Source organism: Fringilla coelebs, assembly GCF_963513975.1.
Source record: "Fringilla coelebs genome assembly, chromosome: 8".
NCBI classification, from domain to species: domain Eukaryota; kingdom Metazoa; phylum Chordata; class Aves; order Passeriformes; family Fringillidae; genus Fringilla; species Fringilla coelebs.
The window spans coordinates 13,959,004-13,976,245 of NC_140066.1; the positions used below are offsets into that span (position 1 = coordinate 13,959,004).

At 38.3% G+C, this 17,242-nt stretch overlaps 1 protein-coding gene across 3 annotated transcripts in view; it reads left to right on the forward strand.

Moving 5' to 3' along the window:
* Positions 1-17,242, forward strand: part of DLG5 (discs large MAGUK scaffold protein 5) — a 95,519-nt gene that overhangs the window by 38,487 nt on the left and 39,790 nt on the right. For all 3 annotated transcript variants that reach the window (XM_084210861.1, XM_084210863.1, XM_084210862.1), the window contains exons 3-6: positions 6,217-6,382; positions 11,633-11,776; positions 13,273-13,456; positions 16,739-16,998. In XM_084210861.1, coding sequence (XP_084066987.1) covers positions 6,217-6,382; positions 11,633-11,776; positions 13,273-13,456; positions 16,739-16,998 — 754 coding nt within the window. The remainder of the gene's footprint in view (positions 1-6,216; positions 6,383-11,632; positions 11,777-13,272; positions 13,457-16,738; positions 16,999-17,242) is intronic.

Sequence of the window (17,242 nt, forward strand, 5' to 3'; positions counted from 1 at the left end):
TCCCATCAGATTCCTTCCCAACAATGTTAGTCTTTCACTCCTTATTTTCATGTTGGCCATTTTGACAAGTGTCCTTTCATGTTGTTGTGATTTCAGTTTATTGCTTCATACTTGCTACAGCTGGATGTAACAAAGTTATTGTCTTCACTATTCACAGAAACGGTTCAGTTGCAGGTCTGGCTTATGATGCTCTTTTAGTATAAAATAAATGCTCTATACTTGTCTGAAAGTGTCATTTATTTTCCCTGACAGCCTATAGTAGTCGCTCATTGTATTTCGTGCCTTTTTTTTACTGACACAAAGTTCGTATTTGCTAAAGACACCTCAACAGTTAACACCGAGGAAAAAGTGACAATATTACACTTGCTGAAAGGCCATGAATGAGTCAGGAGAGGTACTAGGACACTACACAGACACCACATCATACTGCTTTTCTGTACAGCAGTAATTACCTTTGATGTTCTGCCTCCTCACCCATCGCTCTTTCTATTCAGAAGTCATTTTCCTGTAATATTTGGTCTCAATGATTGAATTAAAACTCTTCATCTAGATTTATTTCCTTTGTAGTAAGCTATCCAGCTTGTTTCCAGCTAGTTTGCTGGAAACAAGACTTTCAGCTTGGAAATAAACACTTCCACACACTTCAAGTAAACTTCATTCTCTGGTTTTATTGTGTGCAAATCATGTAACTGTCTCTAGGATTGAGCCTTAATTTCTAGGTGATTTTTAGTGTGCTTATTAATAAATATCTCCTCTTAAGTAATAAGCATTATCAACAGCTTTAGTGTGTTATTGCTATGTTCTTTGCTGTCCATTCCCAGGCAGCTGCAGTCTGATATTAGTCATGCACAAGGTTCTCTCAACTTCTTTCTCTTCCAAGGTACTTGAGTGTACTCCATGGACATCATGCCATTTTTTAAAAAAGCAGCATAGCAATGAAAATGTTGACTTTACTCATTTATACTGATGCAGCCTTGAAGAAGGGACAGTGGGGCTTTTGTGGTGAGAGAACCACTAATAATAGACCTGACCACTTCATGGTATTTTGCTTATAGTATCTTCTTAACATTTGGCAGCTCCATGTACGAATTTTTGAAGATGTGGTTGGTCTGCACTGATTTGAATGGCAATAGTGTATGTGAATACCCATCTCCTGCACTCCAGACAGCACCTCTGGAGCACGTTGTCTTTCATTGCTCCTTGAGACCCTTTATCAGTTTGTGCGTTCAGGAAATCCTTTTGGTGACAGTGGTTTGGTTTTTTTTTTGAGCTGTGAAGTTGATGTGGCGAGGCAGTGATCACAACTCCTACAGGAGAAGATGTGAAGGATGGAGTGCTGGAGGAATGTCATCCCCTTGGTTGGTGTGCAGCTGGTGACCATTGTCACTGTCCCCTTTGGGTTCAGTGTGGATGCTTCTGTGTGTGTTATATTTTCAGTACACAGTTTTAAGCCTGACAGAGGTGGGATTTGAGCCGGGGAACTCATGTAAAATGATACCCAGAAACTCTAGCTGTACATGCCTTGGTCATGGTAACAGATTTTACTCTCAGTTGTATTTCAGGTCAGCAAAATTCTGCAAGGACTTCTCAAACTGATGAGAGCATCAGCCTTTCCCCCACTGCCCCTGATCTCCTCGCTATTTTTTAGTATAAGGTTATAGATTTTTTTTTCATGTTGACCTTTCTAGAACCACTGTTCAGTTCTTTCTATAGTCTTAAACTTATTGAAGCTGCAAGTTTATTTTAGATGCCGCTGGCTTTGTTTAGATTTTTGTATTCAGAATTAAAACAATATATTGAAGTGTTACCCATCCTTTTGTCCTTGCATGTTACATGACTGTCAATGCTTTCATAATTTATTAGGTTTTCTGTCTGTCAGATGAAGCTGTTTCTACAGTTCGTTATTCTACCTTTCATTTTTCTTTCCTCAATGCTGCTTGTTTTTTCTGGAGTTTTATTTACCTGCATGCACTTCTGTTCTGTGCTCTCTGCTATTCCATGATCACTTCAAAAGGTACATCTGAAGAAATGTATCTAAATGATAACTAGAATGTAATTTAGATTGTAACCCTTTTCTAGTGCTCATAAATTATTGAAGGAAAGTAAATATTTTAGAATGCAATTTTCCTACATTAGGCATAAGTCTACTCTCAACACCTTCCCTAGCTTGGGGGGAAACCCCATTGATCATGCTTTGCAACACATCTTGCAGGTATTTTTTAGCACTTTCTGTCATGATTTACGAGACTGTGAAGAAATAATACCCTGAATATCTCTGTTCATTTTCTTTTTTATGAAAGAAAACAATGGAACAGGCTTGACTGTACAACGAGTAGTCTCCTGTTTATTTTCAAGTAGGAAGGAGCACAAATTTGAGTTTAAGAAAAATAATTGTAAAATTAAGGCATTCTGTTAGCTTGTGACTGATTGCCTTCTGAATTAGTTGAATCTGTCATACAAGTTTATTTCTCAAAGACCAAGGAGTTTAATATAACTCAATATATGTTAATATTATTTCTTAAAATTGGCTGTTTATGCATTGGTACCCATTTTCTTATCTCAACATACTCATTTGGCATTGTGGTAAACTTTGGTCAGGTTAAGTTTTTTAGGCCTGTTTCTGTTAAAATGTTCTGTTATTCTTCAAAAAATATGCTGCCTGTTCCCCACATATGAAGTTAACTTCTTAAGCAGTAGTTTCTGTGTGGATGTTTTATCTCTTCAGTGATTGTTGATTAGAGTAATCATCAAGAGTTATATTCAGTACAGTGCTACAGTAATGGATCTTCGTGGTTTCTGTCAAGTGCAGCATTTGGGCTGTAATAGGGAAGATATAACAGAAGCTCCAGCTTCTGTTTTTAAGGCTTTTCTTTTATACAACCTGTGACGGAAATCCTGCAAAATCTCACTTTGGATAAAGTCAGTGCACACTCAAGACTTAGACTGTACTGCCTTGTGGGTAAAGTGTGTTCTCTCCACAGCACACATCCCTGCTGTCAGCTGCTCCAGGACATGGTGAGTGCTGCTCACCTGGAGACTGGCCAGGGAGCGACTTCCAGGCAGTCGAGTCCTCAGAACCCAAGTGCAACTCTTGTCAGGTATAAGTTGTGAGGCTTATGGAAGCAGATGAATGAGTTACACTTGGCAGGACATGCAGTAAATGCCTTTTCAGAAATCCAGGTTGTCTGAGAAAGGAAGTAAGTTACTGAAAGGTGGCATAATTTGGATAATGGAGATTTAGCTTCAGGCTTGTGCATTTTAAGATCCATGTGACGGGTTGAAGTACAAAAAGGAAGTACTTTTGTGTAAAATATGCAGTCAGATGGAAAAAGAATATGAAGCTGGAAGCACAGGTCACTTTCCTTCTGCTGCATCAAGATGTCAGATGCAATAAAAGGATTTTAGCATTCAGCTCTTAAGGCTCCTTTAAAAGAAACCAAGACTGGAATTTTTCTGGTGAAAAAGGATTTTACTGAATGTGTGTGCTTATTTTTTAAGCATTCAGAAATCTGATTTAAAGTTTATATAAGACCTTTTGTACAACCATTGAAAATGGAAGCTTGTCAGGAAATGAAGCAGAGGTAAATTTTCTTCAAAGGATCGGAGTGGGAAGAACTGCATTGTATTGATCTGTGTTTTTACAGCCCTTAAGAGGTGTGTACATCTTGTGGCTGATATTTTGTGTCAAAAATATCATTGCATTGGAGATGAAAGTATCTGTTGATGTACTTGTAAAAATTGACAAGTTAATGAAAAATAACCCCTTGTGGTACTAAGACAAATGGTTTCACAATTATGAAAAAAGCTTCTTTCCTAAGGCTAATTAGCCTGTCTTCATTTAAAGCAGACTTTTCTTTCTTGGCACAGTTTTTGGACTGTGCACAAATGTTCTTGCCTGAAGAAGATTGTCACTTGGATGCTGTTAAAGCAGTCAGGGTAGGCTGAGGAGCAGAGGTAGATCTCTGGCCTGCTTTTATTGTGCTTAAAGATCCCCAGGGCAGCCGTTGGGTGCCTGTCTAGGTCTTGTGTAGCAGACATTGTCCATAGGACTGCTGCTGGGTTAGCAGTGACAGTAGTGATGGACATTGTTCCTCCAGTGCCCTTTCCTCCCTGGAAAGCACAGCAGCCTTCCTGATTCATTTCCTCCTTCTTCTTGACCTCTTGCATCCTGTTCATCTGTTTTGCTTGCAAACAGCCCCAGGATGACATAAGCTTTTGAACCTCTCTGTAAGGATAAGAAGGGGATTTTTTCCATGTTACACATCCTCTGATGTGTCAGCTCAAGTGAAATGATGTGCAGGTTGCTGCTGAATTTATCAAAGACCATTCAGCTTCTCAGTACCTGATTTTGATTTGTCTGCCTTTACCTTTTAGTTTGTTTGTGAAATTCCCTTTTCATTGGTGTGTCTAGACTCTTTCAAATGAATACATGTTCTGACTTTTTGTATGTACTTAGTTATTTCCTTCTTTTATTCTCTATATTCCCTGTATCATGTGTATTATTACTGGTTTCTTGCCATAAGAACATGTAGAATATTTCTCATCTAAAAGAAAGGATAATTTCATTTTGGAAGCGAGAAATCCTTAGTCCTTATGGATGAAGGGGCTTTGTCTGGACGCAGGAGTGAAAAAAGTAGTGAGAAAAGCAGCCTGCATTGAGAATTCTTCAGAGTGATGTGAGTTTGTCTTTTCCAGAATGCACCTCCTTTCTGCTATTTTTTATTTTTTCAGTTTGCTATTAGTGTGTTTGTGTACATTATAAGGGAATAGTTAGATTAAAAAGAACAGCCTGTGCTCATAAAGTTTCATTACAGTAGCAGCTGGACAGTATGAAAACAGGGATCCTATTATTGTAGATGCTGTACATATGATAGTCCTACCACTGCAGTTATTTTGGTGTGGGAACTTCAAAGCACAGGTAGTTTTGCTGAAAAGTTGGAGGGGGTTTTTACATTCTGCAATACCCTCATGAACTGGGTTTAGGGATGAAAAGCCAGTCCTTACAATTCAATTCATTAGCATATGATCCAGTGAAATAATTTTGAGTTTCTTTCTTTGAAAGGACAATGAGTGGAGAGCATTGCTTTTCTATTCTGCTGTTGCTTAATTAACTAAAAAAAGGCCTAATAAAGGTACATCCTGACAAGTTAATACATATGTCAGCTACTTGTTTCAGTTGTATAATTTTGCAAACTATTTCTAAAACTTCTCTTTCAGGTAGAAAATAACCACCTGTATATGTTTAAGCCTTTAACTTTCACATCTATGACCTCTATCTTTTGAGTCTGCTCTTGTGTGTCTGAGAGACACATGAGCAAAACTACATTTACAACTTAATTTTAAATGACCAGAACTAAAATTAGAGCTCAATTACTTGTCAGCAGTTAGGAAGTGATATACCAGACTCTCTTCTCTTGGGAAGGAAACAACCTTGTGCTCTTACAGTGGTCTGAGAGGACAGTAGCCATCATTGTTCAGCTCTGATATTAGGAAAGCTGAGAGTTAAAAAGTCCAACAAAACACTTTAAAGTATGACTGCCCCTTAGAGGAAGTTGATGTGTAGTCCAGTTGCAGTAATTGTAATGTGCTTGTGTTAGCCAGTGTTGTTAAATATGAAGCCCAGTTTTCATGATTGGTTGTTTAGTGAAATCATTAACTTCACGTACTAGACTGAGAAATTGAACTATGAAAGCATAGAATTGCATTAAAAGTAAATGTTTTATGTCGTCCATGGCAGAATGGTATTTCTGTGCTGCTAGAAAAAGAAAGAGGAGAAGAGCCCCTGTGCTGTAGCAGTTTCTTTGCTATCTCTGGAATAAGTTGATGTGGGTGAATTTTAGTGCTTTTGGGTTTTTTTTAAAGCATAGGGATTGTTCTCTATTTCAAATAACTTGACTTCTGTCAGTATGTCAGTTTCTGAGATCTTTGCAATTGTTACTGCTAACTTGCTTTGTCTTTTAAGCTGCCTGTAAGTTCCTGAGTAAGCAAGGAACCTACCCATGCAAACTGAACTCACAACACAGGGCTTTTCTGCTGGCAAGGAATCTGACTGGAATTATTCTTCCTTCAACTCACTAATAAGAACTTTGCTTCATTTTTGAACAGGATTCTGCAGACAAATACAGGATTTTTTAACATGAATGTTCACTTCTTCAATGAAGTTGTATTGTTCTTTTGAGGCATTTGCTCACTGCTAAGTATTTCTCTCTTCATCAGGTACGACTGGTAAAGCATCATCTCCACCACCTGTGATAGACACAAGACAAATGAGTGAGAAGCTGGAGACTATTTTATATCAGCTCCGTCAGGTGACACGAGAGAGGGACGAGCTGCGCAAGCAACTTGCGCTTTCATCTCCTGGCTCCACCTTCGATGACTGCAGGTAAACAGGAAGGAAATGTAGCATTTTCTTCAAGTGCCTTGACACCTGCTTGTCTGGAAAGCATTGACTTGAATCACAGAATCACCGATGTTCTGAGTTGGGAGGGACCCACATGGATCATCAAATCCAACTCTTCAGTGAATGGCCCATACAGGGACTGAACCAACAACCTTGGTGTTAACTCTGTACTCTGACCAACTGAGCCAATCTCAGTGGCTTTAATCATCTAATACTTTAACTTGATGGCCTTACAAATTAAGGAGCTTGCAATGTATACATGTTGCTTATAACCTACTTGCATCCTGGTGAAGTGGTTACATCCATGTTTCAGAGCTTCCTGTTGAGTGCCTATCCCACTTTGTCCAGCAATTTTTCTGTGAGACTGAGGGGAGAGGGTTTCATCTTTGTGTTGAGAAAAGGAAGCAAAGATGTTGCTTAGGCTTCATGGGCTTTGTGGTAGGAAGAGAAGGAGGACAGTGGATGAAGTATTTGGTGTTTTGAAAACAAGAGTGAAAAAAGGGAAATAGCTCAGAATACTTGGCTGGAAAACAGAAATGAGGAGAGGAAAAAAATCTCAGCTATTCCTATGTTTCTGCAAAGAGAGAGGTTTGGATTTCTGCTGAGTGGAGTAAGTGTTTTGTAGAAGATCAGCTTTCTGTTATACATATGTTGGGGAACTTGTAGCAGAAATATGTTGAGAATAAGGAATTCTCCTCCATTGAACATGCTTTTTAAGTAATTTAACAGCCAGCAGGCTTGTCAAGCTCATTCTAATTTGGGGCCTGACATGGTATGAGGAAGACAGTAGTCCAAGTATGAGTTAATTATAAATAAAGGTTTTGTTGGCTAGGCAGTAGAATTAATTTTTTTTGAAGGGTTAAGGATCTGCTAATGTTTAAATGTGTCTGGGTACACTGAGCAGTTTTTGCCTGTACATGTATAGAACCTTGGAAAAAAATTGTGCGTCACTGAATCTGAAATAAGAGCAGGGAACAGATTTTCTGGGAGGTGTTGCCATCATGTGTAACTTTTCTGTACTTTAATGTTGTTGTTGCTTGTTACTTAATCAGCCGTGTCTGTATGTGGTCAGGTGGTTAATTAGATTTTTTTGTCTCTATGAGAAGGTTAAGATGCGAACCAGCTAACTGGCATTGAGAGAATCTGGAGGTTTTATAAACTCGGTAACTTCTCATCTTAATGCCCTCTTCCTCCCTCCTTGAGTTCTGAGGGCTCCTTTAAGAGCATCAAGTTCTTTGTAACCATCTCAAAGCATTGTGGAGATGGGAAAGGAAAAGATTGTCAAATGTCAACATCTTCTGCTCAGCTTCCAGTTAGTTAAATAGAAGGATTTCTTCTTTGAAGTTACTAGAGCTTAGGCATAGAGGATTTTATAGCTCACAATAATCTTCTGCATAATCCAGGATGTCATTAATAAAGTTCTGATGAGCTGTCCTCTAGCCTGCCCTAGTTTTCTCTTTCTCAAATCAATCCTTTACTTTCAGTGTAAGATTTGTATGTTGTATAAAACATGAACGTTTACAGCTTCTAGAACAACCCATCAAAGTAAACCTTGTATTTGGGCAGTCCCTGGACAGTACGTATTAGATGGAGAATGCTGGCTCCCAAACAATCCAATATTTCAAGAGTGGGAAGTGATTGAAGATTATTATTCACATACTTTTTCTTAATTGTAAAAGCAACTACTGCTCACATCTGCATAAGCATTTCTGTTTTTTGAAATCTTACTGGCATTTGTTTTACTTTTTGAATTCTTTCCTCTTATAAAACTAATCTTCATTCCTCCAGGAGTCAAAGCCCAGACATGGTAAACTGTTAATACTGAAGTGTGAAAGCTGAGAGATGATGATGTGGGTGGTGACTTTTACTACCCTGGCAGTGTGTGCTGCTGTAACTATGGCTGTACCAAAGACAGGTGGTGCAGAGGCAGACCTTGGCGCGTCACCTTGGATGCTGCATAATAGCTCATAGCACATTTGCAGTCTGGACTGTGCTGGCTGAGGAGGTTGCAAAACAGAGAGCTGTTTTCCAAAGCAAATGTTGACTAAGTCTAGAGCAGTGGCAGAGGTGCCCCAGCAGTGGATTGTGATGTGCTGAATCAGATCAGCATGTGCCATCCTGCTGGACAGGAGCAGGATTGCTCATGCTGTGCCTGTGGATTGACAGTAACTGTATGTGTGTGGGAGATGAGGTGAAGATTTGACCAAGTGATTTAGCATGCTCAAGTTGCACTTTATAGACTTAAACCTGCTGTTATTACTCGCATAATAGTAACAGTAGGAGAGAACCACCACACAAATAAACTCCCTGAAAATTGTCTTTCGTAAGAGACTGTTTGTAATCTATAATTGTTGTTGCAATTACAATAGTAAATAATAACTCCTTAGAAGGTGTTAGGTAGGATGGCCCACAAAATTGGACCTGCGGTTGGCATTATTGTTTATGTGAGCATCAGATATGTGTAAATGTCAGTCTCAATGTGGCCTTATTTTATGGCTAGGGTAATTCCACTATAGCATGAAGGATTTTTGAAGTTCTTGTACAAATATTAGAAAAAACAGTTGGGCCTTTGATACTAGCATTTTGAACTTTGTTAATGTTTGGACCAGTGCTTCCAAAGTCGTAACTGATACTTCTCCTTTATTGAAATTGTAACTTTTAGCATTTTCTGGGGCATTTTAGCATAAAACTCTGGTGGTCTTGCTTAAACAAGAGTCAGCCACTACGTACAGTTGAATGGACTGTTGTCTTGCAACAGTTTTGATTTTTGACTTCTGACCAATATTCCTCCTTCTTATTCTTGTTTTTCTTGCTGTGACATAAAGCATTGGAACAGCAGTGTGGAACATATGGCGTAAGATATCCATGTGGTTTTTAATTCATGTATATGAGGTAGAATGCAGAATGTTATTGGTGGCATTGTTGGTCCTTCCTCACTGTGTAGGTTGGCTAACTTGTCTCCATATGTTTATAGGTGGTTTGCTGGATTTTTTAATGTTGGTTGGTTGGTTTTGTTTGTGGATTTTTGTTTGTTTGGTTGGGTTTTTTTTTTAGAATAATGTCAGTGTTACTTCAGCAACATATGAAACACACGTGATGGGTGTTAGACTTGTAGAACAAGTTTCACTATAGCTTTCAGACTGGCCTAATAGTTTAATATGAACATCTGTTAATAGGTTGCAGTAAGCTTCATGTCACAGCTGAGAGTTAAACTGTACTCCAATTAATGCTGTCATTTAAGACTGTGGTGGACAGATGGTATCTACTTTCAGTAATTTCACCCTGAGGTCTAATTTAAATCAATAACTTGGGTTTTAGTGATTCTGTCAAGGGTGTAAACATTTCAAATCAAGTTTAACTTATGCTAACTACGTCTGTATTTCAAAAGAATAACCCTTCACTAGTTTCAGTGATATCTGTAATACTGTGTGAGCAACATACTGCTTTTGATACCCATCACAAATGAATTTAAAAATACCATAAAAGACACCCCTGTAGGCAAGACTTGAACATTTGATTGCTATATGTGATTTTGGATTTTAATTGTTGGTAAAGTTTATTAATCAAGGAAGGAGTTTTTGGTTTTTGGTTTTTTTTGTTTTTTTCCCAGAAGCACTTCTCTGGAGAAAGGAGAAAAGGAGGAATTAGTGGAAGGCCTCACTATTTAGCAACCCCTATGCAACTGAGTTGCCAAAAAGTACCTTATATCATACACACACACACAGAAAATCTGTGAACCAGATGTGGCTGGCATTTCTTTAAGTTTGGTTTTTTATTATTATTTTTCTAATGACCCTTACCACTTTGGTAGTGTAAAACCATTCTCATTTTGATTCAATTGCCAGCTGCATTTCAGTTCCAGAATCCATGTTGCTGTTTTTTGTATGAGGCAAAGAAAATTCTGATTGCTTTTCAGGCTGTGCTTACAGAGAAGCCATTTGGAGGAGTTTGAGGTTTGAGGGAGGAAGAGTAATCTGAGCAGCAGTGGAGCAAATCTGATATGAGGAAAAGCAGAGTTGAATTGGAAAGCAATTGTTTTCTTTTGGAGGCATAGTTTCCTCTTTTGATGGTTTCCTTGGTTTTTTTTCTCATTGCCTGTGGGGTTATAAGAGACTCAGGAGATGATACAGGGACAGATGTCAGAAGCTTCATTTTGAAACTAGAAAGTGCAATGGTGCAAAAAATCCTGTGACTGTAGAGAGGAGGAACAATTCAATTCAGAAACTCTTAGAAGCTTAGTGCTACAAAGCAAGAAGATATAATCCTGCTAATTTAGTTTCCAGCATGATATACAAATCTAATTCTAATCTACAAAAAAAGGTATCATGTACATATACTGTACATTCTGGACATAATCTATGCTGTCAATTGCTTGACCATGTAGATTGTTTTAGAAAATTGCTCTCCCAATCATCCAAAAGAAATTTGAGTGAAAAAAAATTATTTTGATGGATTTTGGCGTATATTTTGAAAAAAGCTTGTTGGAGATTATATTGTGTTGGAGATTTCTAATAACCCAAATTTTGTTCAAACAATTATCTTGTAGAAATGTGAGGTAGACTTTGACATGTTTTCCCATTATTTATAGTAGCTTAAAATACTATGGTAGCACACAAACAGGTGTGTAGTTCAGCACAATGACTTGGTCAAACAGGTCAAACTCTGCCAGCACAGATGTGTGTGTTTGATATTCCCTTGGAATTTGTTCTCTCAAGTCTATCTTTCCTAGGGAGTTAAAGGCAAAGTCATCTGGATGCTGCCTTTGAGTAGCTTTGTTTAGCCCAGGTCTCCATTCACACCCAGCTGACATTGGCAGCCTCTTCCAGCCCTGCCCTCACTGCAGGTCTGGCATTTGTCACTGCCACTTGAATGTGGTGGCCCAGGAAAGCCAAGTGTGCTGTGATGCACTCGTTCTTGTATCAGTGGAAGTTCTGTTCTGTGCTGGTGTTGTTACTCAGAAGAGAGGGACATGCAGGTTCAGTATTTTCGGCCATGTTAGTGATAATTTGACAGAATCATCCCATTATGAGATGTTACATCACAATATAAAATTAATGTAAGTTCAAGTCAGTGACTTTTTATTAGTGGCTGCATCTTAAAGGGAACTGGTCAGTATTTAAATTAACACATATTATAACCTAAGTATCAGCAGTTGTGTGATAGCACTTTTATTAGATAAAAATTTCCCAGGCTTTCCATTCACTTTAGTACCCCATTTTTTTTCTATGCTAGGCCTAGTCCAAAACCAAATCATGATTATGAAAGGCTGAAGATTCAGTGTATGAAGGCCATGTCAGACCTACAGTCTCTGCAGAACCAGCACACCAAGACACTGAAAAGGTGTGAAGAAGCAGCAAAAGAGGCAGATTTTTATCAGTAAGTATTAGTAAAGCTGTGCAAGGTAAGAGTTTGCCAGTCTGTCTTAGATCAAATAGTATTAGAACATGGTAATCAAGTAATTTTTTAATGCTGTTTTTCCACTTAAATTGCAAGATGGATGTTTGCATCAGATAAAACATTTCTGGTCCGTTTGAAATGATCAAGTATGGACTGCCTGTTTTACTTCTAGGATTTTGAGATACAAATCCCCAATGTGTTCATGGGATCAAAAATGAAAGCCTAATTACTGACTGGAAGTTGCAGTCTAACAGTTTTACGGTCAGGCTAGAGAGCAGAATATAATCCAAGAGAATGGAATTTCTTACTCACTTTTAATAGTTGTGGTAGGTCTTGTGATGATCTGTGTAAGTTTTAACACAGGTTTAATTCAACTGTCATTTTCACCTGCAGCAGTTGTTAAAACCCTGTGCTCTTTTTAAAAAAAAAGTTTGCCTTCTAAAGACTTAATTATTTGCACTGAAATCTGAATGACAGCAGATTAGTAACCTGCATGCAAAGATTATATATGCCTGATTGTGGGAATATAATTTGTGAAAATACCTTTTTTTTTTTAACAGGGTGTTCTAATTTTAAGGGAACTTTTTTAATGCTTTGGTCATTCTGTGCAGGGGACATTGGTATTTTACTTCATAAGGAAGAAATGCAACATATCTTAGAACAAAAATTTTTGTATATAAATACATGTTTAAATATTTACCAGCAAGTATGACAGTTTAATTAGAATTGTTCTGTTTCAACAATAGGTACTTGTCAGTATCCAAAACTTAATTTTTGATCTGTAGTAGTAAAATACATTCAGCATTGATTTAATCTAATTTTAGGCTTGTAGCTTGAATTTTAATGCGGGTGATAGCCTCCTCCTGTGAGTCTCAGTTGCTTAAATGAGAGTGTATTTCTTTCAATAATTATAGGTGGCATAATGAACTTTGGAGGAATTTTTATCTCGAGTGTAGTTGAAACATACATGTTGTGGTTTTCTTGGTTGTGGAGTTTTTTTGATAGTTTGGTAGTTTATTTTTTTGTTTTTAAAACAGTAGCACACAAGGAGATTTTTGTCATTTTCGTCTGTGTTTTGTTTAGCTGCTTAGCTGCTGCTCAGCTGAGGAGCTCAAGACAAAGTGGAAATGATTGGTGGGATAGTTGCTGTTATCTCAAGAATCATCATATTATGCTGTTTGTGGTTGTCTGCCTGCTTTTAATGGCTATGAAATGGCATTGACAGGTGGCGTAAATCCATCATCTCTTCTGATGAGATTTAAGGGTGCTGTGCATGTCTGTGTATTTTATTTTCACACTTAAGCCTCTGTCGGTTTCTGGTTTTGTTTTTTTTCCCTGGTGCTTGGAATACACAATTATGCAGAATCATAGTTTGACATGCTTTCTTGGTAGGAAATTCGTGCTTGAAATGAATTACTCCAGGACTTTGTCCTTGCAAGTTGGCCTCTAAGAGTGTTTTTTGTGTGCCCTGACAGCACGTTGCACAGTCGGCTGCTGAGCGACCAGTCACAGCTGAAGGAGGACATGGATACCCTGAAGAGGAAGAACACACAGCTGGTGAGGGAACACAACCACCTGCAGCAGTCCTGTGAGGAGATGAAGAGGCTGCACGATGAGGATCAGAAGGAGATAACAGACCTGCGCAGCCAGCAGCAGCAGGTGAGCCACGGCCTGGAGTGTGTGTGCTGGGAGAGATCCTGGCTTCTTCCTTCCATAGGGAAATGGCAGTGTGCAGCATTGCTGCCTTTAATGTCTTACAGGGTATCAAACAGCCTCCTTGCCTTGTACAGTATTGGGGAGACAATGGCATCTTGATTACTAATTGATTTTCTTTGTCTAGATGGAAAAAAAAAGAGTAAGGAGTATTTAAATGCAGAGATGAAAAAGTGTACATGAAGATGGTATTTGCATGGTATTTTTTTGAAATGGGTAGAAAGGCATCACAAATCTAACTTGAAGTTGCAAAGGGATTAAAAAGATGACTGAGGTATTTCCTAAGGTATTTTTATGGGACAGGGTTTACTTTAAACTTGCATGCGATGTTTGTTGTTGATTTTTTGGGAAGAATCACAAAAGGTTGATTAATGTTTTTGAACTTGAAACAAAGAGACAAAATTTTCAGGACTGGAAGAGTTGGACATTTCAGAACTTTTTATCACAGGCTGTCTCCAGGTCATTGTTGTTTACATATTCTGAAAATTTAAAAAAGAGTAATGCTTAGGAGCAACTGGTTGTGTCAGGTCCACTGTTCACCTGGGAAACAGTCTGTTCGTTTAGTTAGAATTGTTACAGTAGCATGTAGAATGGTTAAACAGAGTATCTGGGTTCAGTGTGTGTAGGCTGATTCACAGGGCAAACTTGCAAGTCAAACATTAGGCTTCAGAAGCAAGATCTATGCAAGCCAAAATAATTATTTGCTAGGGCAGGAGGGGCAAAGGTCAAAGCAAGCTGAATGTGCTGAATGTTACTTTAGGAGGTGCTTGAAGATAGTGCCAAGAGAAGTAAAGATTGGTTCTTTCTTTTTATCCATTTTCCTAACACTGTCTTGTGAGTTCTGGTGTGAAACTGTTTAGTGGCTTGGCTCAGAAGATAGCAGAAATTATTTACTCTGTCAGCCTGGGCAAATAGCATAATTAGTCTGTGCCTCAGTTTCCCAGTCTGCCAGGCAAGGATGCAAAACCTTTGAGAGAAGGCTATTCTATTTTGCCATTCTGTCCTGAAGCTTGGAATTATCTGGAAGCACAGAAGGAGGCTGATGTATCATTGTCATGATTGATTTAAAGAAATCCAGTCTTATGTCAACATCATGATTAAACCTTTAAAGAAAATGATGTATGTGGCTCTTAGTGGGAAAATCGTCTAACTCCATTTCTCAGCTTGTCAGAGTGATTCATGGTGTCTTGAAGGGGTGCCAAAAGTCTTATCTTGTCCCTGTGATTTCTCATATGAATTAGTCTAACTCTCTGTTGATCCCTCTGATGCGTTGTTTCGTTGTCAGGCCATAACAAAATACATCTTGGTGGCCTCAGAGAGGCCAAGCTTTTGATCAAATTACTCTTTGTGTGGGATTGTCATGGATTTGCTGTGTAGCAGCTGACCAGCTTAAGTTTCTGCTGCTCACATATGGAGTTTCATGTTGCCATGGCTGTGTTCCTTGGCCAGCTGGGACTATTTACTTTCTTTCGTTGGGATTTTGAATGGGAGCTGTTTATTGCACTGGTGCTTCCCTCTTCCTCTGGCAGGTCTGTGTTAGCAAGTTTATGCTGAATTCCATCAAATTTCTCATGTATTAATTATTCTTTAATTATTTTGTGTGTTTTCAACATAAATGCATTCCATATATGCTTTAGACAGTGAAAAGTGATTCGTTTGAATTCCTAAAAATAATTTGTTGTCAAAGCTGTTCTTAAACTCATTTGGGAAGTAGTCTTCAGGAAAATGGCTTTCTTGAGTGGGTTTGAATCTATGTGTTTGCATTTTACGTATGCCTACAGTTTACCATGAGTTCAGCTTATCTGAAGTGGTTCACTGAAGCAATCTTGGCTAATCATGTGTCCAGCTCTGTGCAGGTTGTGCTGCTGAATCCATTGAGGATTTGGATATGTGTGGAAATAGCCCAAGTGTAGTCTTGTTTCAGGGCCACTTTTATATATCCTGGTTAGTCAAAGAAGACCAGTGTCAGGCTGCAGAACTTTAGTCTCTGTACTGTTATCTTGCCTGTGTAGCCAAGCAGTTTATTGGCAGTGACAGTTGTTAGCCTTTACCTCTGGGCAGTGAAGAGTGGGCAGCCTCTTGCTCTCCCTTTCCCTTCTGGTCTGCAGGCATCCAGATTCCTCCGTGTTCAGGAACTGGTCCTTACTCGAACAGAAGACACAAAAGATGAGGAGCCACTTTGTGCAGGATAGCTGCTGCATGCTGGGTTTCAAAGCTTTATAGTGCTCATATTTTTTCCTGTCTTCCTTCTAGCTCTTTAATACTTTTTTTTATTTTCAGATAGTTAGGGACATACCTCTGCAGGCTCATGTTAGTATTATATAATTCCTGGCACCTCTCTATATAGAGCATTCCTGTTTCTTCCCACTGGTCCATCAGGGCCAGATTTCAATTTAAAAGACAAAACCAGAAAAAAAGAGAAGAAAAAAAACACCACCACCACCAACCAAAAAAAATGCTCACTGCTTTATTTCAGGCATATTTTTTGCCTTTTGAGGATGAACAAAGAGTAGATTTACTGACACTCATTAGGACTTTCTTATGTTGTTACTGATCATGTATCGTGAACATTGCAATTTACAGCAAGATTCCTACGTTGATGTAAATTAATTTAAAACTAAGATTCAGGTCAGGCTTTATTCATGTTTAAATGGATTTTTCTCTTCCTGTTCATCTTTTATGTATGCTTTTTGAAACACAAACCTCTGTGGGAAGTTCTCAAATGAAATATTGTATGAATATTAAAATAATATGCCCTAGTGTATAACATATTTTGGGTAGATTTTATTTTCATTACACTTTTAATTATTTAATTCATTCAGAGGGTACAGGCAACCTATCATGAATGCCACCTCGTGGTCATCTCCTAAATTACCACTATCATCTTGGTGATCAAGTAGTGATTACCTCTTCTTAAAACTACGAGTACTTCAAAAACAGCTTGGGTTTAATAGGTGTTCATAACAATTGCCAAAGAGAGAGAGTTTAATACACTTGTGCCCTTGTGATAAAGCAGACTTTTAACTCAACACAAAGCAGATGTAATAATGCTTACAGTGGCACTTTTACAAAGTTCAGTCTTTCCTTAGTCATTAAAAAGAATGATTAGTAAAATTGGTCTGTATATTTTTGTTGTAATTTTGTTTCTTATTGTATGTATTTTAAATCAAATTTCTTGAACTGATTAACAGTAAAGGTTATTGATGGAGTTTCTGGCATTTTTTTAAGGTTATGAAGCAAAATGGATCATCAGAGATACTAAATAAACTTTATGATACGGCCATGGACAAGCTGGAGGGAGTGAAGAAGGACTACGATGCCCTGAGGAAACGGTACAACGAGAAGATCGCAAGCCACAACACGGATCTGAGCCGCCTGGAACAGGCTGAGGAGGAGAACAGACGTCTGCAGAAACAGATTGACATGCTCATGAAGCAAAGGGACACAGCAATTCATTTCCAGCAGCAATATTCGTCCTCTCTGAGGAGGTATAACCAAATTTTCGTACCTTTGACTTATCAATGCTAATGTAGCATCTTACTTCCTTTGTGCTAGAATCAGAATACCTTTCTAATCTTTTTTCTAAATTTTTTTTCTAGTGCATGTAATCTTGCTGTAATGAGTAAGCATGTGTATTTATATAAAATTTTCTGGAAGGTTCTAGAATGTATGATGGGGATGCTAATTTGGAGAAATGGTGGAGAAATTTTCCTAAGAAAAGGGTTTCCCATT